The sequence below is a fragment of the Podarcis filfolensis genome (genome assembly GCF_964270895.1).
Source record: "Podarcis filfolensis genome assembly, chromosome: 8".
Lineage (NCBI taxonomy): Eukaryota > Metazoa > Chordata > Lepidosauria > Squamata > Lacertidae > Podarcis > Podarcis filfolensis.
In genome coordinates, this window is record NC_139611.1 from 36,945,239 (window position 1) to 36,962,117 (window position 16,879).

Sequence of the window (16,879 nt, forward strand, 5' to 3'; positions counted from 1 at the left end):
TTATCTTCAATAATGCTTGCATTTTTATGTTCTCATGGATGCAAATATGAAAGTTGCGGGGAAAGTATGCAGAAAATGCCCAGTGAAGCTTCATAAGCTAAAGAGAGGTTAACTGTCAAAACTGAAAACACAATGAAACTTTATTCCTCCTATATGCATATAAATGTAAGGCAACTGTCACGCTGCAGTTCACCTGCCTGCCAACAGGTGGCAGGCAGGTGAGCAAGCAAGCTGTGTGGGTAGGAGGAGGCCCAGGTGGGCATTTTAACAGAAAGGGGGACACACTTCAAAGAGTGATATGGCAAACTGCTCTCTGAATCTTGCCCCTCTCCTTTAAAAAGTGGGGTTGCAGCAAGTGGTCGGGGGAGGGCCTGGAGTGAGGTATTAGGGGATAGGCAAGGGGTGGGTGATGTGTAAATGGAAGTGAGTTGACAAGGAGCTTGGTGGACAGGCAGGGTTGGCAACTGGAGTGAGAAGTAATAATTAAAATGATTTTGAGTGCTGTCGCTTTTAGCAGCTTTGATAGAACAAACATACATTTGGAACTTCCTAGAGATGGAGCACCTGTTGCAAAGACAGCTAAGTCAGTGATTATCTCCCCACTCCACCATCACCTACTTTTCCAGTTCCAAATGGCCCCCTCCTAAAACAGCTTCTTTTTACGAAAAGAAAAATAGCCAGCAAGGATTGGCTGCGCACATCACACAATGTTTACAGAGGCCCTCCCAGGCGAGCTGCAGCTATTCAAATGACACCATTTCAAAAACCGATATGAAGAACAACGGACACGGCAGGGCGTTCCCACTTTGGGTGGGGAGATGAGCCATGCCAAAAATAGGTGTCTGGGTTTCTTAATTTGAGAAAGGGCTTGCCAAGAAAATATGAATCATCTCTGTACACTCCATTCACTAAACACACAAACACCTGGGTTTAGGTCTGAAAAAGAGAAGGAGGGGAGCCAGGATCCAACATAAAGTCAGAACTGGTAACATGGTGGAAACATGAAGAGGTGGTTTTAGAAGAGGTGCAAACCTGGGGCATGTACAAGAAAGGGAGAAGAGAGGTTACAGTGTGGAGTTCAGTGTTTTCTCTCTGTGTGTGTGTTCTCTGTCTGTGCACCTCTTTTCCTTCTCCCCCATCCTCAAAGGTAGAAGGTAAAATATGTGGACTGGCGATGTAGCTGCATATTGCAATGCAAATGTGGTGCCATGGAGAAAGAACCTGGTTTGGTATAAGGCACCTGGCTTCCTTTGTTCATATATGGACAGGGCTATAGCTCAGTGGCAGAGCATCTCTGCATGCAGAAGGTGAAAGATGCATTGCCCAGCATCTCACATTGACCTACTGCAAGTCACTCTGCATGAAATTGCCCTTGAAGGCAATTTGGAAACTTCGATGGGTTCACAATGCAGCAACCACGTTACCAGCTGAGGTCTCATTGATGGCTCCTGTTTCAAAAACAGCTGCAAGAGGCATGATCACAGGTCAAGGGCAGATTTCTGTCAGGTGTAAAACAACTGAGCAGGGTGCAAACACTGCTGGGGAAGGGTGAGAGTCCTGAGGGCCAGAAAGAATGGTCTGGGGGGCCACATGCATCTCCCAGGGCCAACGGTTCCCCAGCTCTGGTTTAAAGTAAGAAAACATTAAGAAGAAATGAGGTATCGCCCAGGGATCTGAAGCCCTGGGCTCTATTGTACTATAAACATTAATGAGGGTTTCCCCACGCCCTCCCAGTTTTCAAGTTACTGCATTGCTGAGTGCAAAAATAAGTTTCTCTCACCCCCCGCCCCGGGTCATACCAAGCTGCAACATGATCAAATAAATGGCAGAAACCTCTTTCTTTGTTGTTATGATCCAAGTTTATTCGCCCTTATTTTCATCCCTTCATGGCCATGAATTAGCCGAATATCTACTCTGTCAGTGCTTGCTTGGGATTCAAATGTGCCCTTGGGCAAAATGACGCAAAACACTGAACAAAAAGCTACGGACTACAACTTTGCTCAGCTTGCAACTTGCTCTCCCCCCCGTACCCATTCCTGTGTCTAAGTTTACAGCATTCCAGCTAACAGCGGACTTGGGTGGCCGAGTGCCAGTCACGTTTCAGAAGAGGAACAGCACCACCCAAAAACAAGCTAGCGAATATAGTATGATGAGGTGTCTGTTTGTGGGGGAGGAATGAAAATGGGAGGTGGCATGGGAATGGGAACTGGTCTCTGCAAGCCCCTGATGGTGTACAGTAAACATCTGCAGAGGGGAAAGATTTGAGGAGGATTTTTTGGGAGGGGGCAGGGGTTCTGCCCTGCACCATACAGCGATGCATTTTCCTGCAGTATAACTATATATCAGAGACACCCCACACCCTTCAACATATTATTGCTGCCTGTGAAAGCAACAGTCTTCTCTGCCCAATTTAGACACTTTTTAAAATACAGTTTTGGTCCGAGACACGAGTACAGCTTACACAAGCAAAGTGTATCCATGCTCCCAAAATGATAAACAATGAATTTCTAAAACACACCAGCCATTTTCATTACTTAAACAAAAACACTTAAAGGAAAACTTTGCAAACCATAGACAACAAAGCTAAAATGAGCACCTTGAGTAAAGCCAGATGTAAGTGTACAACCTCCCCTACCTTGCCTATTTCCCTGGCAAGCCTAAAACGTAGCGATGGCACGAGAGTCAGCCTCGTTTCCAGAAAGAAACAGAGTCCAGCTATGTAACTAAAAAGTAGCGCTTGCAGCCTGAAGCTGGGAATGAGTGCCGGATTCTCCTCCCTGCCCCCTGGGTTGCTTTCAAGAGTACATGGTCAACTGCAGCCAGTCCTGGATGTTCATCTGGACTTTTCCATCGCCAGCCCTGTCCAGGGACTTGAAGGCTCGGAACATGCCATCCAGGCGCACCAGGCAGCTGATGAAGTTGTTGAAATCCATGCTGCCGTCTTCGTCGGCGTACCGGCGGATGATCAGCGCATAGATCTGCTCGTGCAAGTGGAAGCCGGCGGCCTTGAAGGCGTCAGACAGCCGGGCCATTTCAATGGTCCCCGCCGGGCCCATGTGCTGCTTGAAGACGCACTGCCACTTCTTGATGTTGTTCCACAGATATCTGAACTGGTAGAAGTCCAGCTTGCCTGTGGTGTCGCTGTCCATGACGGACACCATGCTCCGGCAGGTGTCCAGGCTGAAGCCCCCGCCTTTCAGGTCCTGGTGCCTGGCCATCACCTTGTTGAGGATTTCCATCAGCTCCGTGGGGCACACCTCCATGTCGTCGCCAGCCAGCTGGGCAAAGAGGCGGCGGAACTGGCGCATCTCCTCGCTCTCGTTGGCTTCCACGTTTGCAAAATGGCTGCGGGGGGTCGGTGGCGGCTCGGGAGTGTACTGAGCTGCCGCTTCGCTGATGAGGTTGACGATTCCCCCGACGATCCCCACAATGTTCCCCGCTTTGCTTCCGCCACCTCCTCCTCCTCCTCCTGCCAAGAGCCCCCCAAGGCCTCTCACCAGGGCTCCCCCAGCACCGCCTCCACCTCCGAGGCCTTTCATGAGGGCTCCCCCAGCACCGCCGCCACCTCCTCCAGCAATGCTTCTCAGTAGAGCTCCGCCAGCACCACCACCTCCTCCACCTCCTGCAATGCTTCTCAGAAGGGCTCCTCCAGCGCTACCACCACCACCACCGCCACCGCCACTGGTAGCCGTGTCCAACAAAGCCTGAACGAGGAACATGGCGAAGACTCGGAGAGACCCAAGCACCTTCCAAAAAGCTTCGAGGGCGTCTGAGGAGAGCACAGTTGGGTGTGCGCTACAAGAGCAACTGATCTGTCAAAGCAATTACCGCCTGCCATGCCCATACATGTCGTCTTTCACAGCTGGAATCCATGGGCGTTGCAGGACTCCGCCCTCTGCTGCACACGAACAAAGGCAGCTGCTTCTCACAGTGCATTGGCAGCTGCAAACCCTTTCCCTGGAGACACCAGACTCTTTTTAACCTCGTTCCCTGTGCCTCCTTCCTTGCACTGATTCTATGCTGTCCCCCTGCTCGCCCAGCAAAGCATCATCTCTCCTCCTTATGGTGAATTTGGATTCTTTTTATTAAAAAAGAAGACTGCATGAGGATTGAATTACAAGCACAGCTTCTGCAAGAAGGATTATGGGGGGAGTGGGGGAGCATGCTTACCCTGTCAAATAGGGCAAACAGCTGTTCGAGAGCATCTGAGACGGGCAGCTTCAGGTAGTTGGCAAACTCCTCGATTCCAATCCTGCCCCCCTTGGAGGTGCTGGCGATCGCAGCAAACTGGTCCAACTGCTCTCTGATGCTGTCCCATTTTAGACTATTGAAAGGGAAGAAAGAGTCCAGAGGCCCCACTTGCCATTAGTAAAGGCCACTGAGAGCTCAAAAGTAAAAGAAAAGTAGCAAAGTAGTGTGCTCCTGTTCATGCCTCCAGCCAGCCAGACAGACCCATTCCATGCTCCATTCCATTCCCCCTTCACCTTATGGTTCTGTCTCCCCCTTCCTACAGTCAGCCAGCATCCCAAGGCCACTAAACACACTCAATCCTGCTTGAGGTATTTTGGATTATCCCCCTGCCCCATTATTTCCCTTGTACACCTGCAAACCCTGGAGTTCTTTATTGTGCGTGGATGGATTAGCTACCCAAGGAGCCACATTCGAGTTTGCTATCCATATGCAGCAAGGACAGGAAGACCTGTGGCCTTCCAGATGTTGGATACAAGCAGAGCATCTTTCAAGTCAAGCATCCAACAGCCAACAAATCTAGCATCCGAATCAAGCAAAAGCAAAGCACTTACTTCAGTTTCTTGCTGATTTTGGTGAATTCCACTAATCCTGCCTCCATGGGCAAGGTCAGCTGTCCGGCCGAGATCATCAGGCGGCAGTCTTCATACGTGTGGTCCGTAGTGGCCACATCCAAAGCCCTGAAATTAAACATATGTATGACACCACTTTAGAAGGTAAGCTCATCTTCTTGTTCTAGGCAAAGTAAAAGCACTGACTGTATAACTGGCACTATGCTGAAAGATTTCCCCACATTTTGGTTGATTGTTTGCCATCAGTTAATGAGAAACAAATCTGCACTGAAAAATCATCAAAGAGAGTGAAAATTTTGGTGACCTTCTCTTGAGTGTGATGCAGGGCCTTTGATGTGCTCATGTTTCCTTTCAAGGAGGCTGAGGAATGTTTGATACAACATACATTTAAAGCACCATACCACGTAAAACAGTCGTGGCTTCCCCCCCAAAATTCTGGGAGCTGTAGTTTGTTAAGGGTGCTGACAGTTAGGAGACCTCTCTGTGTGTACCCCAGAGAGAAGGGTTTTGCTAGGCTAGGGAGACTCCTGAGGGTTGGCCAGAGAGGGTTGACGAACCATGTTTGGCCCCCAGCCTGGAGCTCTCCACCCATTATGTAGTGGCACTCACACAGGCTGGAAGGATTCAAGCCTGATATAATTTTACACCAGTCACCTGCTGCCTTAAGGTAACCTTGCAAAAGGATTCCCATGTCACCTTGCCATTTTGTTACGGACTCCACTGGCAAAAAGGACTGGATCCTTCTTTTCTTCCTCGGATGGAATGTAGACTGGAAGAAACTGAAATAATAAAAAAAATGCAGTTACACAAGCCAGTAGAGTCTTAATAACCTGGGTAGGTTATATTTCAGGACTACTAAAGGGCTACGCCAGCGCTACCACCACCACCAGATTTGATTTTGAATCCATTTATTTCAACAGATCTAATGTATGTCAATTGTTGGCTATCACCTGTATTTATGTATGCATATATCAAATCTATCAATGGGTCTATATCATATCACTTTAAGCAGTCATAGCTTCCCCTGAAGCATCCTGGGAGCTGTAGTTTGCTAATCCTCACAGAGCTATGATTCCCAGAGTGGTATAACAATCAACCCCTCCCCCCTCCAGGAGCTCTGAGAATTGTAGCTCTGGGGTCCCCTAGCAACTCTGAACACCCTTAACAGACCACACCTCCTAGGATTCTTTTGCGGGAAGCTATGGCTGTTTCAGGTGGTATGATGTTGCTTCAAAAGTATAGTGCAGATTGGGCCTCTGTGTGTATGCATCCATGCAATATACAAACTTGCCGAAATATGCTGGGGAAGATAAGCAGGTATGCCAGTAGATGGCAGCACATCCATATATATTAAAAAAGCAAAATGCTCAATGGCAAAAATTAGGTGCACTAAAAACCTCTGTAACCAGTGCTCCCCCCCAAATGTTTAGGGGTACTCTCATTATCCAACACATATTGAAATACAGCCCTCAATGCGGCCAAACTTAGATTCACAAATTGTTTAGGGGTATGCGTACCCCCAGAAAAAAAGCACTGTCTGTAACTATACATAACTCTTTAAATTGTTGCATTTCTTCTTTTTTGAGAGTGCACACACACAAAGAATGAGATGGCTACTTCAACACAGTCGTGGCACAAGCCGTTTTAGGAAGTTAGCATTGATTTCAATGTGTGGGCTGGGAGCAGGGTTAGGCTTCCCCTTTCCCCATACAGCTATGCTGGACATGGGGATATCAGGAGTGAGGGCTGGGGCAGAGGATGTGCAACAGTGAGGGCAGGCTAGCTGGCAAGGCGCTGACCCCAGCGTGTGTCCATGTCAAGACATGATCTACTACTTGAAGGTGGCTGCATAGTCTCTCTTATCAATAAGCAAGGCCTGGATTCACAAAATGGATATATGTTTTCTTCCTATATACATAAAAAGGTAAGGTTGTCGTTGTGCAGCTCACAATGGAAGATTTTTAGTGCATCATCAGAATTCTGATTTGCATGAAGCCACAGTAGGGGACGGGGACAAAAGATGAGGCTGGTTTTAAAATGGTGGTTTTAAACAACAGCAGAGGGTTGAATGAAGCAGGGGTGAAGGGACATGGCAGAGCTTTGAGGATACAGGGGGAGCTTGAAGGAGCAGCGGGGATGTGAGGGGGTTGGGTTAGGTATAAAGGGAGGGGGTTATGTCTTGGGAGGAAGTGGGCTTTTGGTACAGGGGTTGGTGAGCAATGCAAGTAGGGATGGTAGCCCCAAGCACTACAATAAAAATGGTTAAAAAAGGAATATAGTTTGTTCCTTTTTCTGCAAAAGGGAAGGAGGAAGGGGGGATACTGAAGTTTTAATCGATTTCAGCATTTCTCACATCTTAACATGCTAAGCATCAACTTTTAATTTTATTCATATTTTTCAGTGTTACATTTTTCAAAATCACATTCACATTAAAATAAGCATTTCCCCATCCATATCTTTCTATCAAATAAGCCAATCATTTACGACTTCCCTTCTCCCCCATCCCTGGTTCCTTTAATTTTATCACCTGATTAATGTATCTTTCTCAAACCAAATATTTCCAATTATTTTGGCAAAGGCCAAGGGTTAAACAACAACAACAATTTAACCATTGGTGTAGGGCTGTACGTGCTTTTTAAAAAGAAAAAGAACATGAGAGTTTATTTAAAGCACAGGATTGGGGAGAGGGGAAAACCCTCTAGGTCCAATTTAGCAGGGAAGAAGAGAAAGGAAGCTTTTCTATCATTGCTCAATGTCAGTTCTCAAACATTTGCAAACTAATTGCTTGCAAACTAATCAACACATTCAGGTTTAAAATAGCAGCATTTCTCTGGTTCTCACCTCCACTTCAACTTTTGTAAACAGCTGGCACAAAGTCAAGACTAATGCCTCCTTGCTGGAAAAGAATTAAAATAAAACAAAGGTTGAAAACCATTTTCAAATCAATCCATTTAAATGTGACATTTAAACAGCTACGTTTTCAAATGGACATCACAAATAAAACAGATCTAAATTTTTTTAGAAGGCTCTTGTAATGATAATTAGGCTTTGCAATGAAGTGTTTCACATCCTTGCTACAGCCGTGAGATGATAGGCTATTTAATGCATTTTAACATTTTATGCAATTTATACAAGGCCTTTCCAGAGTGGCCGACAATCTAGACGCTGTAAGCAAAACAGCATCATTATGGATGAATCTGAAAGGAAAGGGGCTTGTTTAAGACCCCAGCACCCATGAGTTCAAGTTATGGTTCTCACAGTGGCCTGGGGGAAATCTGCAAGCAGGACATGAGCACAGCAGCATCTCTCCCCTGAGATTTCCAGCAACTGGTTTTCGGAAGCATAGTGCGTCCAATCATGCAGGCAGAGTGTAGCCACCACAGGTAGTAACCATTGATAGCCGTATCCAGGCTACAACCCATCAACAGTCCTGCTTGCAACCTCATTGAGTGCTTTTGCCTGTCCTTGAACTTGGATAATGTTTCTGGCTTACCTGGATGGAGGACAGGGAGGGAGGACAGGAAGGGATGAGTGACCGAGGAAATGTGTTGTTCCACCAACTTTTGCTTCTGGCCTTGCTCACTACCAGCATGTGCCCCACCCCCATACCCCAAAGGTTGCTCAGAAGGGAACACGGCCCTTGGGATGAGAATGCTTCCCCACCGCTGCCCCATTAGTATACAATTGCTGTGATATAAACCTTCTGAACCTTCTGAACATGGCACCCATATCTAAAGATCTGTATATGCAGCACATACAAAGATGCTGCAACTACTATTGTCAACAGCCGCCAGCGATAAGAACGTTTGTCATTAGGGTGGTGCCACTTACAAATTGTAGCCCTGCCAAGTCCACGTCACGGTATCCTAGAGGCAAGCAAATAAAATAAATGAATAGTTATAAACAGCTCATTGGACAAATGGAAAGCAAAGCACAGCTGAGACCAGGACGTGGGTATGATTCGCTAGCAAGTCTCTAGCAGGCAAACTGTGTTTCTCCGGAGGCTGTGGACCAAGTCTCACCATCCTTGACCACTGGTCACACTAGACTTGGAATCTAGCAACACCTGGAGGGCCACAACCTCCCCCCCCACACCTTATCAGATGGAAGAGAGGAGAAGACACAGGACTCACTTCAACAGCTCCATCAGGCCTCCTCTCCCTCAACAGTCACATGGGGACAGGAATATCACTAGGCTGTCTCAGTGGGAGAGGTGGCCAGCAGGACTCACTCACTTCATCAGCTTTACCGCAAGGCCACCTTCATCAGGCACCTCCTGCCCCTGAACTATGCCAACTGGTCATTATAAGAACAACTATTTAAGAACTGGTGCCAGAATTTGACCACACCCATCATCCCCTCCCCATGCCTTTCTCCTTCTACAGTATGTGGTGTTTTTTCTAGGTTCTAAGCCTGTGGGCAGGGGCTGTCTTGTTTTAACTGTTTGTATATAAGTCAGTCTGGGAGCCTTTTTGGCTGAAGAGTAGGGGTACAAATGCTCTAAATAAACAAACAGCAAGAGCAGAAATTGGTTTGTGGCTCCTGACAAGGGATGGGGGAGAAAATTTGATTCTGTTTACACCTAAAGCAAAATTTATCACATTTGCACTGTCCAAAACAACACAAGGTCCAAAATACAGGAATCTTTCAAAATTCGCACTCATCTGAATTTTGCGATGCCTGTCAATGTTTGCAAGAATGCATGTGTTGGAGGGGAAATGTGTGCACTAAAATGTGTTAGTGAAAATGACATTCAAAAAAGGTGTTATGTTAAGAGAAATTGCTGGTGAAATGTGTACATTCATCAAAACCACATTATAAAAGTGTGTTCACGCGGAGAAATTCACACTATTACTTTGAAGAATTTTCATGCAGATTAGAAAACATAAATTGGTGCAGAAATGTAGAAAACCTACTTCAAGAATGGAAAAATGAGAAACCGAGAGGGCTGGATCTGGCTCATCCTCCCATCCCCACTGTGAGCTAACAGACAAGGTACAGAGCGCCAGACCCAAAATTTCCAAACCATAACATATAGTATGAGTGGTGAGACTCTGGCCCAGGGAGGCAAATGCAGCCCCCTGATCTCTCCATCTGGCTCCTGATTTGAACCCTCCTTGAATCTTTCTGTGGGGTTGGAATGTGTCCTTGAACTCTGAAAAATTTGTTCGCCTGCTTGCCTGAACAATGGGGGGGTGTTCCCATTTGTCCCACTGCTCTGCTCACTTTTGTCTCTGACCCTGCAGAAGGAACACAGAAGGAGCCAGCGTGGTGTAGTGGTTAAGAGCGGTGGACTCGAAATCTGGTGAACTGGGTTCGATTCCCCGCTCCTCCACATGCAGCTGCTGGGTGACCTTGGGCCAGTCACACTTCTCTGAAGTCTCTCAGCCCCACTCACCTCACAGAGTGTTTGTTGTGGGGGAGGAAGGGGAAGGAGATTGTTAGCCGCTTTGAGACTCCTTGGGGTAGTGATAAAGCGGGATATCAAATCCAAACTCCTCCTCCTCCTCCCAGGCTGAAAATGGTTCCTCAGCCCTAAGACGATATGAGGCAAGACCGCACAGGCCTGTCATGTTCCCTCACAGGAGCAAACAACTGTCATTTACTTAGATGTGGCAATGCCAAGAGGTTTAACTTGCAAAAACCACTGGTGGAAAAGCTTAACCAGTTTCCTGCCCTTGGTGACGGTGGTGTCTGTGGTGAGAGGATGGCAGAGTGTGCGCCCAATAACAAATGCTGGAAATGTAAGGAAACTGAAGGTCCTTTCTACCACCTTTGGTGGACGTGCCCAAAGATCAAGGCCTTTTGGGAAATGATTTATAATGAAATTAAGAAGGTACTTAAGTGTACTTTTCACAAGAAACCAGAGGCCTTCCTCTTGGGCATGGTGGGCCAATTGGTGTCAAGGAAAGATAGGATGTTTTTTATGTATGCTACTACAGCAGCAAGAGTTCTTCTAGCAAAGTATTGGAAGACACAAGAACTACCCACGCTGGAAGAGTGGCAGACGAAGGTGATTGACTATATGGGACTGGCCGAGATGACTGGCAGAATCCGTGACCAAGGGAAAGAGACGGTGGAAGAAGATTGGAAGAAATTTAAAGTTTATCTTAAGAACTGCTGTAAAATTAATGAGTGCTAAAATGTCATGGGTAATGTAAAATAGAATTGCAACGATAAACGATTGGGTAAGAGAAAAAGGATTAAAGAAATTCGAACTATAAGTAATTGAAATTAGGGGTTGCTGAAAAAGTTTAAAACAGGGATGCAGAAAGGGGAGGTATGGGGAAGTCGTTGAAATAAGGTTTAAGAAAAAAAGGATATGAAATTATACGTGTTTATATGTTTGTTTGTTAATGTGTTGTGTTGTGAGTTGTTAGTTTTTGTGTGTTAATATATGTTGTAAAACCAATAAAAATTTATTATAAAAAAAAAGAGGATGGCAGAGTGTGCTCTCAGCTGTATTTCAGGTGGAGTTTTCTTAGTCAGCAGGCAGCATGACAGAATGCATAGAGGGAGCCTATCGTGGGATAGTTCACACACCCAAATGGTGGTCTGCATGTGTGAATGGGCCATCGCAGTCTCAGAACCACAGGCAGAACATTCAGATCACCTCAGGCAAACAATGCTTTTAGGACAGTAATTTCCAGAGTGGCTTAACAATTGCTCTTCACAGGGGACTCTAGGAATTGTAGTTCTGTGAGGGGAAAAGGGGGTCTCCTAATCACACTCAGCACTCTTTACATACACTTTCTGCAGGTTTTTTTTTGGGGGGGGGGAAACCACAACTATTAAAAGCAGAACAAAGCAGAACTTTAAATGTATGTATAGTGCAGATGTGGCCATAGTTTGTATCAGGGAAATGGATCATTCTAGAGGGATTGCAACAAGTCAAGACATTTGATTTCTTAAAGGGGTGGGGAATCGTTTTTTCAGTCCAAGGGCCATATTTCCATTCTGGCAACTTTCTGAGGGCCACATGCCAGCAGTGGGTAGGTGGGCCACAAGCAAAGCAAAATGTGTTAATATGCTATTTTCTATTCTCTATCCAGGCTAGCAAGGGGCATTATTGGAGTTCAAGGACTTAATCCAGCCAGGTAGAAACATTCAAGTGGGATGTAAAGCATGGGCAATGAGGGGTGTGGCCTGCGAAGACTTCTTTCAGCCAGATCATGAGTTCAGGGGAGCCACATCTGGCCCCCAGGTCTGAGGTTCCCTACCCAACTTATTCTATCAATAAAATAACTGGGAGGGAACTTACCAATTTATTTGGATACCGAAGGAGCACTGGTTGAACAGGAACACCAGGAATAAATGCCCCTGGAAATGCAAGCCAGATAAGAAAAATCACCATGGGGAGAAATTACATGGACTATAGTTTGTGCCTAGAGAACAAACCATACTCAGGATTAATAATCAATGGACACCACCAACAAGAACCATTCAGTTTAACATGTTGAGTTAAGGGCTTTCCATGTTCACTCAGACTCCCAAATCCCAGGAAATCATAGCTGTTAGGGACCACATCCTTCACAGACTTGTTACTGAGATCCACATGTTGGTGGATCTACTACTGGACCAGTTTCCTGATCAAAGGCAGATCACAACTGAAGCGCTAACACCAAATATGTGGTCAAAAATGAATTGGGTCTCCTAAAGCATGTCATGGTTAAAAGGTGCATCCCAGGTTGAAGAATGAGGACCACCAATCTAGGCAAATTTGATAGTATGGGATCCTGTCCCAGGGCCAGTTTCAGTTTTACCACTACCTTGGATCTGGGTGGCTCTCAGCAGGAGAGTGGAGGGATTCAATGTTCATTGGAATAGACAGCTGAAGTCTGTGGAACTGAAGCCTGGGCTTTAAAGTAGGAGTCAGGAACTGTTGGTCATCCAGATGTTGCTGAACTCCCAGCACCTCTGGCTATTGGGCCAAGTTTTCTGGGGCTGATGGGAGGTGCAGATTGACAACATCTGGGGAACCAAAGGTTCCCCATTCCTATTTTAAAGATTGCAATGGGGGGAATAAAATTCAACAGATAAAACATACATAACTATACAGTTGCCACCTAAATCCCCTTTCTGTTTGTTCTAAAGGCCCTGTAACAACAGAGTGCAGATCGGTTCCAACTCCCTAGGCAGAAAAGCACATCAACACTTTTGGTTGTCTATTGTCTATTGTGTTGGTGAGATCTAGGCTCATTTCTGGACTTTACCGCTTCAGACCACAAGGGGGAAGCTCTCCATATAAAGAAGCATTCCACACAGAAGACAGAATGTTGCCTTAAACCAAGTCAGATTACATCTATTCCAGAAACAGGCACGTTCCAGTATTGTTATTTAGTTTTCTACAAGAACCCCAAGGGATCTACCAACCAGACCCAGGTGTAAAAGATATGCAGTTGGGATTACTGGGGCACATTTGAGCTCAATAATACATTCCCCTCACCCCAGTACTAGAACATCACTACCTTGCATAAAAAGTTCACTCCTGGTAAGGAAGGAACTGAACTCATACTCCAAAGCAGACTCTCCTGATTTGATCCAGGCAGATCATGTGTTCACTGCTGTTCCTATTCAGAGTAGACTTGGAATAATTCCATTTATTTCAATAGGTGTACTCTGAGTAGGGCCAGCTAGCGGGTGGTGCTGTGGTCTAAACCACTGAGCCTCTTGGACTTGCTGATCGGAAGGTTGACGGCTTGAATCCAAATGATGGGATGAGCTCCTGTTGCTCCCAGCTTCTCCCAACCTAGCAGTTCAAAAGCACACTGGTGCAAGTAGATAAATAGGTACCACTGCGACGGAAAGGTAAACAGTGTTTCCGTGTACTCTGGCACTCATCAAGGTGTCCCCTTACACCAGTAGCAGTTTAGTCATGCTGGCCACATGACCCAGAAAGCTGTCTGTGGACAAACATCAGCTCCCTCAGCCTGAAAAGCGAGATGAGCCCCGCAACCCCATAGTTGCCTTTGACTGGACTTAACCGTCCAGGGGTCCTTTATCTTTTACCTTTACCTTGCAACCCCAGAACTCTTATTCATGGGTCCATTTCAGAATCTGTAGCCTCGAGGATTGCTTTGCACTGCATTAGAGGGTCATGCACCTCCTCCATTCCTCTGAAAAGGTCCATGCTTTAAATCTGCTTTTCAAATGTTACACACACCCCCACCCACCTCTAGCTTTTCAGCAACAATGCATCTGACACAGCCTTCCTCACCTTGTTTAAAAGTGATCAGACATGAACGGTTTGTACAGGTACCTTCTGGGAAAATCAATACCTGGGATCAAAAAAAGAGGAGAAGACATGAATATTTCATTAATTTAAACTGTCCCACAAATTCAGCAATTCTTGTTCAAGACTCATTTGCCAATGGTTCCTTCAGACAGCAATGGGGGATGAGGGGGCGCACATCTTTCTGAACCTTTCTTTCTTAATCTGTGGGCCATAAGATATTGTTGGACTCAAAGTCCCATCATCCTTGATCACTGGCCACAATGGCTGGGGCTGATGGGAGATGTCAGATGCTGAGGAGGGCTGTTTGGAACAGTGGCCAGGGAAGACCCTACAATAACAGAACCTGTAGTGACACTCCAGGAATGCTGTCCTGCATCTTGCAATACATACGCTCCAAAATCTGATGGAAGAAAAACAGGAACACCTTTATAACACCCCAGTTCTCAAACCATGGATCACTGTCAGAGTTTTTCTGCCTCCATAACCCTGATCTAATTCCGCCTCTGTTGTTCCATTCCACTTTGCATATGCCATATCTGCCACATATTTTGGAAATGTGTTTGTTTGCTATACATTTGGACACCACTTAACATGCCATAACCAAATGTTGCATGATGGCTTCTGAGATAGCAGAGCAGGTTTTTTCCTATGTCTGGATATCATGGGGAACCATTTTGAATCAAGATGGCTGACTGAACCTTTCAAACCTGCAGTTGTTGTTTTGTTTAAATCACTTTATTTGCTTTGGGGGGGACACCACCCAATACATTATCATAAACATGTAAGGAGCATATAGCTAAGAGCATTGATTGAATCTATGTTGTGCTGTAAAATATTTGTGCCTCTTTACTTACAACCAAAATTATTTTTGTTTATTAGTGTCATCTTACACAGTTGTTCCACAAGAGTCCGCATGTGGATGCCGGTTATGTATTTTTGCGCTACTTGTTTAATAAGGAGATAGCACATTGTTTGGAACCTCTTTTCTGTCCTTTTTTGAAATTCTTCCTGTCGTTCACCTTTGGTGTCAGTTTTACCATCAATGCAATTTTCCGAATTTGCTGGTACCATTCAGACAGCAAGTTGTCTCCTGAAACTTACCAACTTCTACCTATTGTCAAGCGTGTCATGGATAGTAAGAATTGTAATGAGTCCTTGTTTGTAATGTTTTGACTTTCTTAATCAAATATAGATAACAATTCCACCCTGGGAACTAAGTCCAGTATTCGATCCATGATAACTCCCACTTCATAATATATATATCTATATTTTTTCCCTGTATCTTTTCACAAGATCACCACTTATGAAAATAGGCACCTGATTCTCCTTAAGCTCTCCTGCATAGTGGGCTATTAGTACTTGATTACAGGGAATCAGGTACCATCTATGACTAATTTCGAATGAGTTATCATTCAAACCACAATACTATGAGTGGTTTAACAGGAAATAGGGGGTCTCCTAACAACTCTCAGCCCCCTCAATAAACTAGTTTCCAGGATTCTTTGGGAGAAGCCATTACTGTTTACATTTGCATGAAACTGCTTAAAATGTATAATGCAGATGAGGTTAGGTCAACTGTTTACCTGGACCCCTACAGGGCAACAGGGCTCTTTCATTTATGCTTACAACATCCTCCATTTATCTCAGATGAGTCCTTCATTTCTCAACATTTGTCATGAAGAGCCTGGAGGAACAATTTGCACAAAGATGGTTCAGCTTTTCAGCAGCTAAACCATCTTAAAAATCTTACCTGGGGCCATTGCTCCCCTGAAGTTGCTCGACGGGTTATTTCTTTGATTGTGTTCCTCCGAGAATCAGGGTCGACACGGGACACCACAACAGGCTGGAGAGCACTAAGGATCCCTGTTTGATAGCAAAAAAGAAGGATGGATGGAAGGAAGGAAGGAAGGAAGCAAGGAAGGAAGGAAGGAAGGAAGGAAAGATTCCTATCATTTCCAAGGCCCATCCACCCACCCCCCCAAAATCTAAGAATTATTCATTGACCCTAAGCACCAGTCAAAATTGGTTTATTTATTAAGAACATTTCTAGACTATCTCCCATATCATGTGTGGAGGAGATGGTATAACAATATTAAAATACCTAACCAGAATTTTAGAATACAAAGAGGACCTGAGGACAATAGCACTCGCCGCACTTGTGATTCCCAGAAACTGGTATTCAGAGGCATACTGCCTCCAACCATAGAGGCAGTGAACAGCTGTCAAAGATAGGAGCCAATGTTAGCCTTATCTTCCATGATATTGACCAATCCTCTTTTAAAGCTATCCAAGTTGGGAGCAAGTTCCATAGTTTAACGTTGTCCTAAACCTCCAACATTCCAGAGTTGGAGTTCTAGTGCTGAGAGAGAGGGAGGGGAAAAAACCTGTCCTCTATCCACTTCCTCTATGCCATCTATATTTTTACTAACTTAAATGACGACATCACTTACTCACATTTTCTCTAAACTAAAAAATCCCAGATGTCACAAGCTTTCCTCACAGAGGAGTTGCTCCATCCCCTTGATCGTTTTGGCTGCTCTTTTCTGAACCTTTTCCAACTTTACAGTATCCTTGCTGAGGTGCGGTGACCACAACTGTACACAGTATTCCAAATGTGGTTGCACCATAGATTTGTATACAGTGGTACCTTGGTTTAAGAACAGCTTAGTTTATGAACAACTTGGATTAAGAACGCTGCAAACCCAGAAGTAGGTGCTTTGGTTTGTGAACTTTGCCTTGGTAGCAGAATATGTTCCGCTTCCTGTTGAGTGTGTTCCATTTGTAAATTGAGTCCCCCGCCGCTATGGGAAAGCACGCCTTGGTT

The 16,879-nt window shown here is 45.3% G+C and overlaps 2 protein-coding genes across 3 annotated transcripts in view; both read right to left on the minus strand.

Annotated features, from left to right (window-relative positions):
* Positions 1-16,879, minus strand: part of LPCAT2 (lysophosphatidylcholine acyltransferase 2) — a 36,394-nt gene that overhangs the window by 7,546 nt on the left and 11,969 nt on the right. The window contains exons 4-11 of the mRNA XM_083626052.1: positions 15,806-15,918; positions 14,038-14,098; positions 12,082-12,140; positions 8,652-8,686; positions 7,662-7,716; positions 5,517-5,599; positions 4,803-4,928; positions 4,171-4,324 (exon numbers count right to left, since the gene is read on the minus strand). Of these exons, the coding sequence (XP_083482178.1) occupies positions 4,171-4,324; positions 4,803-4,928; positions 5,517-5,599; positions 7,662-7,716; positions 8,652-8,686; positions 12,082-12,140; positions 14,038-14,098; positions 15,806-15,918 (686 nt within the window). The remainder of the gene's footprint in view (positions 1-4,170; positions 4,325-4,802; positions 4,929-5,516; positions 5,600-7,661; positions 7,717-8,651; positions 8,687-12,081; positions 12,141-14,037; positions 14,099-15,805; positions 15,919-16,879) is intronic.
* CAPNS2 (calpain small subunit 2) lies at positions 1,837-4,090 on the minus strand. Of its 2 annotated transcripts, XM_083626103.1 has the most exons (2): positions 3,620-4,088; positions 1,837-3,568 (listed from the first exon to the last, which is right to left on the minus strand). In XM_083626103.1, exons 1-2 carry the CDS (start codon positions 3,717-3,719, stop codon positions 2,796-2,798), a joined length of 873 nt encoding a protein of 290 aa, XP_083482229.1. In that variant the 5' UTR covers positions 3,720-4,088; the 3' UTR covers positions 1,837-2,795. The 2 variants fall into 2 exon arrangements, with proteins under 2 accessions (XP_083482229.1, XP_083482228.1); XM_083626102.1 differs by having other exon boundaries at positions 1,837-4,090.

Coding starts and splice junctions, on each gene's coding strand:
- CAPNS2 (XM_083626102.1), bottom strand. CDS start 3,719: ATGTTCCTCGTTCAGGCTTTGTTGGACACGGCTACCAGTGGCGGTGGC.